Here is a 12,073-nt window from a genome sequence, read left to right on the forward strand (position 1 = left end):
TTGAATTTCTGCCAGGCACCCTCAGACCTGGTGCAGGATGAGTAATAACAACAACAATAATAAACCTTATCCTAGGCAAAATATTGTTTTACTATACGGGGACAGATATAGCTTTCCTCTTTTTCTTGGGTTAGTATAAAGGCAAAACCCTTTCTGCTGAGGTTAAACAGTGAAATAGAAAAAGACGAGAAGAAACTGCTGTACCACAACATCTTCTGTGCTGACGTCTGTAATTCCATTCCAGCGGTAGAGTGAGGCAATGTGGTTCAATACTTCAACAGTAAAAAAACGCACTTTCTGGGTCTTGCTAAGATTTTTATTGTGAACTACCTAGAAAAAAAATACAATACATACACAAATTTCAACTACAAGGTTGGAAAAAATAATCTTTTATCTTGATAAATTTATAATTCCGCATTTTCAGGCGAGAGCCTACCTTTGAAATTCCTTTGTTCAAGAATGGTCAGGTTTAAGGTCATTAAGAAAGAGAGATTGAAATGTTCTCCCATGCATTTCTAAATATTGCCCTTTCTGATGTCAGATTGTGTACATTTGTTTTATTTTTAGAGTAACCTGTTTGTCCTAGGAAGAGTGCAGAGCGGCATTTCTGGTAGATGATTGCTTATACCACACTGGAAGATGAACACGTGAATGAACCCTTGATTTTGTTAAGTCTTTAAGATGCCACAATACTGTTGTTTTTGCTTCAGCAAACTGAAACAGCTTCCCTTGCCCCCAGAAATTGAAGTTTCAAAAGGAAGCCATAAGAATCTAGTTATTTTTACAGGATGTACAAAGGATTTAAAACTTCCTAACAGTTGCTTTGAAATACTATTTTCTTGTTTGTTTAAAAGCTCAGCAAATTACAGGCTCCAACTCTTAGGGAATATTTTATGATCAAACAAAAGCTCTCATAACAGAAATGCTGACAAGATCTAAACTGTAGCCAAACATTAAGAGATTGGTAATTGGAGAGTCTTTGGAAAACCACAGCAGAGTTATTTTCAGCAAATAAGATACAAAGAGTAAAGTCACGTCAAGGTCATACCTTAGTTGCCAATGTGGAAAGTAGAAGGCTAACTGTAGAAATTCTATCTTCCTTCAAACCGGTTCGAAAAATATCTGGGATGAAATCTACAAACCATTTTAAAATGTTAAAAACATAATTGGAAGATGGGAAGCGTTTTTAAAATGAAATCAGTTTTATCAAGTGTTGCCACTGGTGTTACCGAATGCTTTGGTCTACAAGGTGAACCAAAAGTGAATGGACTCAGAATAAACAATGAACTTGTACCATGGAAGAGGGTAGCTGAATTCTGAACTCTACAGCATCTACAGCCAACTACGGGGGAGCAGGGGAAATCTGGTCCATAACATTGTCCCCAATCCAAAGACTCAAGTATCTCCAAACAGAGCTAAGAAACTGGCAAAGCACTTTAACTTTCATTTGCTCTCATTAAACTCAGCCACTTACTCAAAAACATGAGCAAAGGGTTCTTTAAATCTCCGTCTTCCTCTATTGATACTATGTGAAGAGCACAGAGGTTTTGCTAAGGTCTCCCATTATGTATCTTGACAGCTAAATGCCTTGTGCAATACAGGCGAATGAAAGTGAACTGTTCCTCCCTAAAGCTTGTATCCAATGAATTTAGGTACTCGTAACATCCAAACATGGACCTCTCACCTCACAAATAAGAGGGAGATATTAATGCCTTTAAGAAACAATATTTATAATATACCTTTTAACTCCAGAACGTGGACAAGGATTGTGTTGTCACCAGCAATTAAAAAAGAAACAGCATACTGGATATATGCCATACGAACATCAGGCTTGCCCTAAATAAATGTTAAGAGACATTCAGCAACTTATAAACCCAAATGCCAACTCACTACAACAGTTGTAATATGAGGAATACATATTTAAAAGAGTGACTGCAATTTTAAACAGTTCATAGTCTTTTAACTAGCAGAACCATTTCTATGTTTATCATATTTCATAAGGTGCACTCCATCAGAAACTTGGGCCCTCTTTACCAGTGTGGTGTCACTGCTTCCACAGTGGTTTGGAAAAGAGCCTAGATATGTATAACAACAACTGCTGTTGTGGTTTCCTCACATGTTTACATAAAACAAAAGCAGTCAAAATCCCAAGGGCCCAAGATTATTTATGCATTAAACATGGGAGGAAGATGAACAATGTGTACCTGGAACAATGTAAGATTAACAGAAGAGGCGGTTCACCAGTCATATAAATGAATGAACCTTTCTATACAGTTGTACCTTGGAAGTCGAACGGAATCCATTCTATTCGACTTCCAAAGCATTCAACTTCCAAGGTGAAGCTTCCGATTGGCTGCAGGAACATCCTGCAGCCAACTGGAAGCCATGCCGGACGTTCGGCTTCTGAAAACCATTCGAAAACCGGAACAATCACTTCCGGTTTTTTATTGTTCAGGAGCCGAAGCGTTCGAGTTTACAGGCGCTCAGCTTCCAAGGTTCCACTGTACATGGGAAGCTAACACATCTTCTTGGTGTCCCTGTTTTTATCAGCAGCTTTCTGGAGCGGAACAGCAGACAAACATGTTGCACTTCCATGCACACCTGCATTTTGCGGTAGCAAAATCCTAGGAAAAGTGTACAATGTGCTTTTACTAAACTTTGGAAGGAATCCACAGCTTGAATCACACATTATGGTGTGTGTTTGTGTGCATATGAGTTTGCTTGCTGTGAAATTCTCACAGGATGACTTTGCTACTTCTTTTTTATGCAAGAAGGCATTTGTGTAAGGGGAAGGGGGGACACATAACAGTTACATCCATGTCATACAAAACATAGGTGCCATTTCATACAAAAGCTCCCCCCCCACAGAAAAATGTAGTAAAATCACACACACACACACACACACACACACACGTGTGTGTATGTGTATGTGTATATATATATGTGTGTGTGTGTGTGTGTGTATTTTAAAAAAAGCCTAAGTAAATCAAGAATCAAAAAATGTTTCCCCTGTGGATCAGTGACAGTTTGAAGCAATAAAACAATCCACATCAATGATGCTCTGCACATGATATAGAAAGAGACTTAGGTATCCCCACCCCAATTCTAGCTTTACTTTTCACACCACAAAAAACAAATACGGTTAAGCCATCACTTACACTCACTGCATATTTCCTCCTCTTACCTTATAATCTCTCCTCTTCACTAAACTAGGAAGGAATTTATTATTGAAATCAAAGTGGCTGTAGACATCCCTTGCAGCATCCGGCCCCTGTGACACCATTGCAGATAGCAAGATGAGGCACTGGCGAGACAGTCTGTATAAGCAACACAGGAGAAGGAACATTACATAGGCAAACCAGTCAATGGAAAATTAAGAACTGACACCTTTGAAATAAAAATAGGCAGGTTTGAATTATGTCAGCTAAGAAGAAAAAGAAGAGTTTGGATTTGATATCCCACTTTATCACTACCTGAAGGAGTCTCAAAGCGGCTAACATTCTCCTTTCCCTTCCTCCCCCACAACAAACACTCCGTGAGGTGAGTGGGGCTGAGAGACTTCAGAGAAGTGTGACTAGCCCAAGGTCACCCAGCAGCTGCATGTGGAGGAGCGGAGACACGAACCCGGTTCCCCAGATTATGAGACTACCACTCTTAACCACTACACCACACTGCAGATACCTAGCACGTCACCACTAGACGGCAGATTTGTGGAGGGGAGAGAGGAATTCCCATTGTGGAAGCCAACATCCTTGTGGCAATGGGAAACTTTGCTAGATACAATGCTCTGTATTTTTTGTTTCATCACTTTTAAGATGAATGATTGAAAATTATATAGGCCACTTCTTTATGAATAACTCTACCAGGCTAAACCCTGTTAAATTATGGTCCCAAGGCTGCCCTATCATTAGAAATGCTGAGGCACATCCCAGACTGAAGTGTTTGCCTGAAAACACTTACCAATAAGCATCTAACCCAAATTTCCTCCCCTTTTGTTTTTTGTTTGAAATTCATTGCTGTAGCTTTTCCTTTACTTTTCTGAAGTTTGTAACTGAAAACCATAAAACCTAAAAACTACCAATTTTGGCTGAGGCAGTTCACCTCAGCAGAAGATTTGAGGGAAAAGATTTCAGTGACTAAAGTGTACTAGTGTGGTTTTATAATAATAAAACATAATAATATAAATGTTGCACCATTTGAATTTTGTACCTCAGGAAACAAAAATGTCTTGGGCCATCTTTGCCTGGTCTTTCAGTATTTGTAACAGCTCGCTTATTAGAAATATGGTTCCAGATTCCTTGCCAAGGTGAAGGAGAGAACGTCAAGATATGGGAACATATCTCCATTTATGGTGGGAATATCCACAAGTTTAACTGTTTTTGAATACTGTGGTTTGTAAGAATGCACTCAATGTAAAAGGCAAAATAATGCCATCCCCACAATTAGCCCTTGTAAACCTATTTAGAGAGCAAGAATCTGTACCATATAGCAGGGAACTGGTCACTTACCAGATTAACTATTGCAAGATTCTGGAGATAATTCTGGTATACAAAAGTGTAGGATATTGCATTATTAGAAAAATTGACTCACAGAGTACATAAAAGTAATAAGTTTATTTTAATTTGGTATTATTTTGTCAATTATGTTAATATCCATGAGTATGGCCAGGCCCTACCAACAGCTTTTAAACACATGCGGTTGATGTGAGTAACTGTTATTTTTATACTTTTCTTCCTGTTGATGAGTCTTTTTTTATAGTGGACCCCTGCACTCTGTAATGGATGCTGCACATTATATTTTGAATTTTTAAAAAATGTGCCACCACATTTTTGTAATTATGCTTTGAATTTATGCTAGTGGAGTAGAAGTGTCAAATAAATAAATACTGTATATGAACATGGAAGCAAAAAGAAAGGAGAGGAAGGTCATGGCAAATTAAAGTATTCTCCTAAATCAAGTATAAAGAGTACTTTGTGTACCGTTCCAAGATCTGTTCTCAGGATTAAAGTGGCATGATCCTGATCAATGGAAATATTGTTTCATTCAAGTTTTAGACAGTTATATATGTCCTTTGGTTTGCAATGAACTTACCTGTGACTCTCAGAATACAGAGCAGCATAGATTAATCTCATGTAGCTATTGATCAGCTTCTTTACTATGTTCATCCCTACCACACTGAAGTGGGACAAATCACTTGCTGTTCGCAGCAAAATGCTTTCTAGAGCTTGAAAGATTAGCAGCATCTGCAACATTTAAATACTTTATTATACTTTGTTTATTGGGCTGGGTGGGTGGGAAAAGCAGCAAATATTAGTAGAACAACTTGAGAAGTCATCATCCTAAATACAGTATAACATCTAACAACAAAGGAAGCTTCCAAATGTAAAAATATGGCAAGTGCTTAGATCCACTGCTCCCTCCTATAATGGTAATCTCTAAATCAGAATACAAAAAAGAAAGCAAAGAAATATTGCAAATGAATTGTGGACTCTATCTTTGCTAAACAAGGTCTTCAAGGAGACAATTTCTGTAATAGTAAGTCAAAATTTCCAAGCCAACACTCCAGTCCTATAGTGTAACAAAATGCTTGCAGCCAATGCACAATTTCAAAGGAAGGTGGAACAACATTGCGCATCACAAACATACAGGGCTACAAATCCTACAATATGAAAATATGAAGGAAATATTTCACAGACTTATTGTGAGGACAAATAAGATTATCATTTTAATTGTTTCAATGTGTGAAATACTTGACAAACAACAAACGTTAATTTAACTTTGTGAAGGTTCCAGTGGAAAGTTTATTCCTTATTGCTTTATGTTACCAATCAGTACTTGTTCACTGTATACACAACTCATCATAGAATGCTAAATGCAACAAACGAAATACTGACCTCACTTTCAGGCCGCCTTTCGCCATCCAGAAGTTTTAAAATTTCTGCGCACTCGACAGAAACTTTTATGTATCCCTCTACAACATCATACTGTTCTGCTGATGGTAATGATTTCGCTCTCGATATGAATGTTTCCAAACCTGGAACAAATCAAGGACTTATTCAACACTTGCCCGAAATCCTTGAGAGATGCTGCCATTCAGTATAGCCAATACTGAGGTAGATCAACCAGCTAAAGAAGGCAGCTTCCTATGTACCTAGAAACCACCACCAACAAACTGCTGGCATTAATACCTTGCCAATGCAAACTCTGGGAACAGAACACTGACAAACAAATGGTGCAACAGTAACTAAGTGGAAAATAAATTTGTAATATTGCACCGTAACGAAGTTGGAGCAGTGAGCTAGGGGTCTATTACTTGGGTAAATCTGAAGATTTAAATATTATGAATAAAATCATTGAATCATAGAATTGCAGAGTTGGAAAGGACCATGAGGATCATCTAGTTCAACCCCATGACACTGAGATTAAGAGTCTCTTTTTTATGTTGACAAGCTTCCCTACCTGGGGACATCTTGCAAATTTTCTATCGCCTCCAACTTCTAGTGCGATATATAAACAATCGGTCCCATTTTGTGCTCTGCATTAATCCATATGCAGATATTTAGAAGTGTTTGTCTGCTAAAATAACATAAAATGTGCAGTTGCTGCCCAAGGATTGGTGTTAATTTACACAACAATGTTAAAATGATTTTAGCCGTACTTAAACTAAAATGGGATTGTTACGGGCTGTACTTTTTACACTGCATTGCCATTTAACTCAAACGTTTACATTTACCATTTTAGACCCTACTGTATATACATACTAACAGAGGATTACATTTCATGCATGTGATGAAGCAGGCACTACTAGATCATCCCATAATAAATGTGCTGAGTCTTTAAGGTAAAAGGTAAAGGTAAAGGGACCCCTGACCATTAGGTCCAGTCGTGACTGACTCTGGGGTTGCGGTGCTCATCTCGCTTTATTGACCAAGGGAGCCGGCGTACAGCTTCCAGGTCATGTGGCCAGCATGACTAAGCCACTTCTGGCGAACCACAGCAGCACACAGAAACGCCGTTTACCTTCCCGCCGGAGCGGTACCTATTTATCTACTTGCACTTTGACGTGCTTTCGAACTGCTAGGTTGGCAGGAGCTGGGACAGAGCAACGGGTGAGCGTCACAGGGATTCAAACCGCCGACCAGCTGATCAGCAAGTCCTAGGCTCTGTTGCCTTTAATGAATCCGCAATCCCTTGTGCAATAAGAACTTGCAATAAGGGAAGCACTTGAACTGTGTAAATGGAGAAAAAACTGTGTTTGAAATAACTAATCCCCTACAACTATGCAGATTGCTGCTCTTTTCTTTCAAAAAGGGCTATTCTGATGGACAAGCATTGCGCGGGGGGGGGGGGTCTCTGCGACCTGCATCTTCCTCGACGGAGCGGTTAAAGTTAATTAGCGAGCATCCAATTTTGGTGGAAAACTGAGCAATGCAACTCACTGGGGTGGCGAAGCAGTACTCGGCTATATAAATCAGCAGCAAGGGGAGGGGGATCCGGGGGGCGGTGGTGGTGGAGGAAGGGTAGGCTACGCTATTGCCCAAGGATACCTGCTTGGCCATTGCCCAGACACGGATTCGCAGTGCTTTGGCCCCCAGGGGTCGGGGAGAAGCGTTTGGGAAAAGGAGTGGCGGAGGACAAGCAACCGATGTGGCGAACACGTGGGGAAAGCAGCCCTCACCCTTCATGGCGGCGCTGGGGTCGCGCAACGTGGACTTGAACTGGGTCCCGGTGAGCTCCGCTGCCTCGTTACCGCGGGCCCGCTTGGGCGGCGGCGGCTTCTCCTTCTCCTGCCGCTTGGCCGAAGCCGGGCTTTTGCGCTTGGCGCCCATGACCAGGAGCAACCGCGACCAGGGATGGAAGCCCGGCTTTCCCTCGCTGCTCTCCGCGGCAGCCGGAAGCGGTCCGGCCGCTGTTCTTCCCCCGGGAAACGGGCAAACGAGGTGAAGGTTCCGCTTTAGGCCGCTTAGGGAACTTCAGAGGAAGCCGCTGAAAGGAGTCCTTCGCAGTCCAGGGACCAAGAGGCCGAACCCGACAGCGGCCCCTTCTGCTTCTTCAGATGCAGCCGCCATCCCAGCTCCCTCTTTGTCCTTCTCCTTGTGTCGTCCCCGCCCGATGTCTTCGGACTCCAGCGGCTGCCAGGGGTGGCGGGTGCAAGAGATTTGCCTCGGGAGAAGCGCAACAGGTTCCCCTGTCCTGCCATAGAGGCTTTTTCGCTGGTTGCTGGCTGCCATATGAAGTGAGCGGTGCACGAGGGCGCGCACGCTCTAGGGGGCCCACCGAACCTAGAAATCTTAAATTAGAATGCCAAAAAAAAAAAAAAAAAAAAAAAAAATCCATTCTGCACACTAAGTTAGAATAGCATTAGTTTGTTTTTGTTTTTTCTCTGACAAGTGTTTCTACTTCCGAAGCTTATCCGCTGTTACGATCGAAAGAGATTCATAGCGGGGATTTCTTGGAGTCCAGTGGTGTCAGCGTGAATGGCTTATGCCATCTGACTTTCTGCTACTTTTGAAGAATTTTTTTGCTACTTTTGTCAACTCTGGTCTTCAGTGATACGCTTTCCTGCACCAGTGCCTGTTTTTTCTCTGTCTGGCAACCGGAGTTGTTTATATTTTAAGAACACAGTGGTAACTTAGAGGCTCACCTAGTGCTGCTGTGTGCTTTTCGTTTATCATGGTTTCTCAAATGTTTGCCTAAACTCTCCAAAGTGGAGCTCTATATGTTTCTAGAAGCATTAGATTGCCACATATAAATGCTGCTGTTAGCGGAGTGAGGTGGCCCACATTTGTTTTCCTTGTTGTCTGGGCACATGGTTTTGCATTTAGTATTACATCACTAGTAGTATTTTGTTATTTTTATCTTGCTGCATTATGTCTGATTAAGTAAAAAAACTTCCATGCTAGCAGAAATGTAAAAGAGAAAGTGGCAATTGAGAACCCATGCTCCTCCAGATGTTGCTAAACTACAACTCACATCATCCCTGGCTATGCTTACTGGGGCTGATGGGAGTTGAAGTTCACCATCATCTGGACAGCCAAAGGCTCCCCAACCCTGGCATAGTGAAATGAATTTGCTAGCAGAAGATGTGATGGCCACCAGTTAGGACATCTTTAAAAGAAGGCTGACAGATTTGTGGAAGATAAGGCTATCAATGACTGCTAGGCATGAAGGTTATATACTTCTTTCAGAATCGGAGGCAGTATGCTGAGAAATAGCAGCAGGAGAGTGCTATTGCCCTTATACCCTGGTTGTGGACTTCTCATAAGCATCTGGTTGGCTACTGTGAGGAACAAGATGCTGGCTAGATAGGTCTTTGTTTTGATCCAGCTGAGCTCTTATGTTTGGCCCCTTCCAGCTCCGCTATTCTCCAGGAGTATACATAGTCAAAAGTGTTTTTTCCCCACCATTTACACAAAAACATACCCTTACATTCCATGTTAATTGTTTCAGAATAACTAAGGTTGCAGTCATAAACACAGCTGCCCTGGAGTAAGTCCCATTGAACTCAGATAATGTGTTTCTGTTTAGACATGCTTAGGATTGCACTGCACAGCCCTAAGCAGCACTCTTCCACTTCGGCACAAATTCTAAACTGTTTATTGGCTTAAAGTGTTCCCTTGAGATTTATTACAGTTGAAAAGGTTAAATTATCATGCAAGCATGATACTCAAAACACCTTTTGAACTTTTTACTGCTAAGAGAGCAGAATGTAAAATTAATCCTTGTAAATGAGAGTCACATATTTCAAGTTTCTCCCCTTTTTCATCCATTGTTGGTTATAGTTACTTACTCATATTTACTTCCTTGTGAAACATGTCTATGAACCTAGCAGTGTTTATATTTTCCCAAGTAGTATTTAAGAGGTGTGGTCTGCTAGTCTGTTTTTTGTATCCAGGGTCTAGGAGATTAGTGTATTAAATTTGATTCTGAATCAAGTCGATATACAATGTAAATCTTACTCCAGCTAGAATGTATATTCAGTTGTAGTATCATTTACAATGCAGTGGGCATACACTTTACATGTTATTAAAACTAATCAATTCCTCACCCCATTGTTAGTTATGAGGGACTTCTTCACAAGCAATGCCATCTTGTAAACTTTTTTTATTTTGTATTTTTGTTTACTAATATTGGAGTTAGGTTTATTTCCTTGCTGATTGTGCATTCCTATGCTATATGAATCCAGCATACCTATCCCACACCACTACCACAACAGCAAGGCAATCCTGCATAAAGTCTACTTATAGGAGAGCAATAGATTGTGTTACTGGTCTTGGATAAAAATTACACAAGCATCACGCTAAGGATAATGTGCACACAAATGTTACACACACACGTTCTAATAGTGTTTTATTAATGTGTTTTAAAAGGGAGAAAGAGAGAAAATATTTGACACTTCTTTCCCAAAACATCACTGTATGTTAACACAGTACAATCCAGTTAACAATAAGCACTTTTATTTCTATTGATTTTTGCTTACAGGTCTGCCATTGAATTCAGTAGAGCTTAAAACCTTGGTTGGATCATATTCATATAATGCAGCAAAAAAGTGAATAAAATAATAACCTCCAGGAGAAATAGTGAAAATCTTTCATCAATATAGTCTTCATAAAATAAATGAGGATTATTTGTACAGCAGGGAATACAATTAAAATGTTGTAGGAAGCTACATCAGACATAAAATAAAACCTGCCAGCAGGCTAATGTATATCATATTGCTACTTCAATAAAATGAAGAAAGCATCTGGAAACCATAGGGGAAATGTTAGGCTCTAGTAACAGCAGTTGCAAACAGTTAATTTAGGACCCTGAATTATACTGAGTTAAATAAAACCATCCTAGAGTTGAGCCAGGCCGCAGTCCTTTACAGTAGACATGCCTAGGATTGTGCTATTAATTAACTTTTAGAACTAGAATGAACAATCCCCTATCCCTCAATATTAATTCAAAACTTTAACTAAAGGGAAATCTGTTTTTCTTCATTGAAAGATGCAAGGGCACGAAGAACAGAATCACTGCAATTTTTGAAATTTTAATTTTATACAGTAATGTATATGAAAAATAGAATTTGTGGGACTTTTGTTAATAGTTCTGAAATATATATATATATATGTGTGTGTGTATGTGTGTGTGAAAAGTTGTCTTGGAATGCTTTGTTTATTCCCATTTCCATAGAAACGGAGACTGAGTCTGCAAACATGGGGTGCCTTGTTTTAAATAACGACCATATAGTGATTATTTTAAACTACTTGCTTTGTTTCAACTAGCCATGACATTCATTTCCATAGAAACAGAGCCAGAAATGGCAGCTGAGTCGTTAAAACTTTTTTGGGGGAAGATTTACTTGGTGTCAAAGTGCAGGGTATGAAGCACTTTAAAATGGTCTCACTGGTGAGAAACTTCTGTAATTGGATTCAGACAAACAGAAATTTATCAGGCAAAGGAAGAGACTGAAATGTTTAAGAGAGTTGAAGGCATATCAGCAATCTTAAAAAAGTAACGATAGACCTCCATAACTTAAAGTGCTATTACAGTCATCGTGAGCCTGGCTGTAAATTTATCAATAATCTACTATAATCTACATTCTCAGGTTCCTCTTGTTTTTCTGACTGTTGTCTTAGAAAGAAAAAACCAGACAGTATCAATTTCATTTCTGTTAATATTGAGCAAGCAAAGGTTGGATAGTCGTCTGTCATGGATGTTTTAGTTTAGATTCCTTCATTGCTGAGGGTTGGACTGGATAACCCCTGAAGTCCCTTCCAATTCTATGAAAACGTGACATGAGTTTTAAGTTGGAAGAGAGAAAGGGATTGAGAAAGAGCCAGTGTAGTATAGAAGGTAGACTAGAAGCTGGGAGACCCAGGTTCGAATCTCTACCTAGACCTCACTACTTCACTTGGTCATTGTCTCTAAGCCTACCTCACAGGGTTGTTGTGAGGATAAAATGGGAAGTATTGTGTACACCACCTTGACGAAAGGTGGAATATAAATGCAATAAAGAATGAAGCATAGACATACCGGTAATATGAAACTGCTATTCTGATTATGTTTTTATTAACATTTATAGACTGCC

General features: G+C 40.0%; 1 protein-coding gene across 3 annotated transcripts in view; it reads right to left on the reverse strand.

Moving 5' to 3' along the window:
* URB1 (URB1 ribosome biogenesis factor) overlaps window positions 1-8,179 on the reverse strand; it is a 51,520-nt gene extending 43,341 nt beyond the window's left edge. The window contains exons 1-8 of one of the 3 annotated variants that reach the window (XM_077927305.1): window positions 7,679-7,808; window positions 6,460-6,573; window positions 5,895-6,034; window positions 5,092-5,243; window positions 3,185-3,317; window positions 1,740-1,836; window positions 1,049-1,134; window positions 205-330 (exon numbers count right to left, since the gene is read on the reverse strand). In XM_077927305.1, coding sequence (XP_077783431.1) covers window positions 205-330; window positions 1,049-1,134; window positions 1,740-1,836; window positions 3,185-3,317; window positions 5,092-5,243; window positions 5,895-6,034; window positions 6,460-6,469 — 744 coding nt within the window. In that variant the 5' untranslated portion in view covers window positions 6,470-6,573; window positions 7,679-7,808. Of the gene's footprint in view, window positions 1-204; window positions 331-1,048; window positions 1,135-1,739; window positions 1,837-3,184; window positions 3,318-5,091; window positions 5,244-5,894; window positions 6,035-6,459; window positions 6,577-7,678 lie in introns of all 3 variants that reach the window. The other 2 variants (XM_077927304.1, XM_028727020.2) reach the window with 2 other exon arrangements.
* Window positions 8,180-12,073: the final 3,894 nt, after the last annotated feature.

Source organism: Podarcis muralis, chromosome 4, assembly GCF_964188315.1.
Source record: "Podarcis muralis chromosome 4, rPodMur119.hap1.1, whole genome shotgun sequence".
Taxonomy (NCBI): Eukaryota; Metazoa; Chordata; class Lepidosauria; order Squamata; family Lacertidae; genus Podarcis; species Podarcis muralis.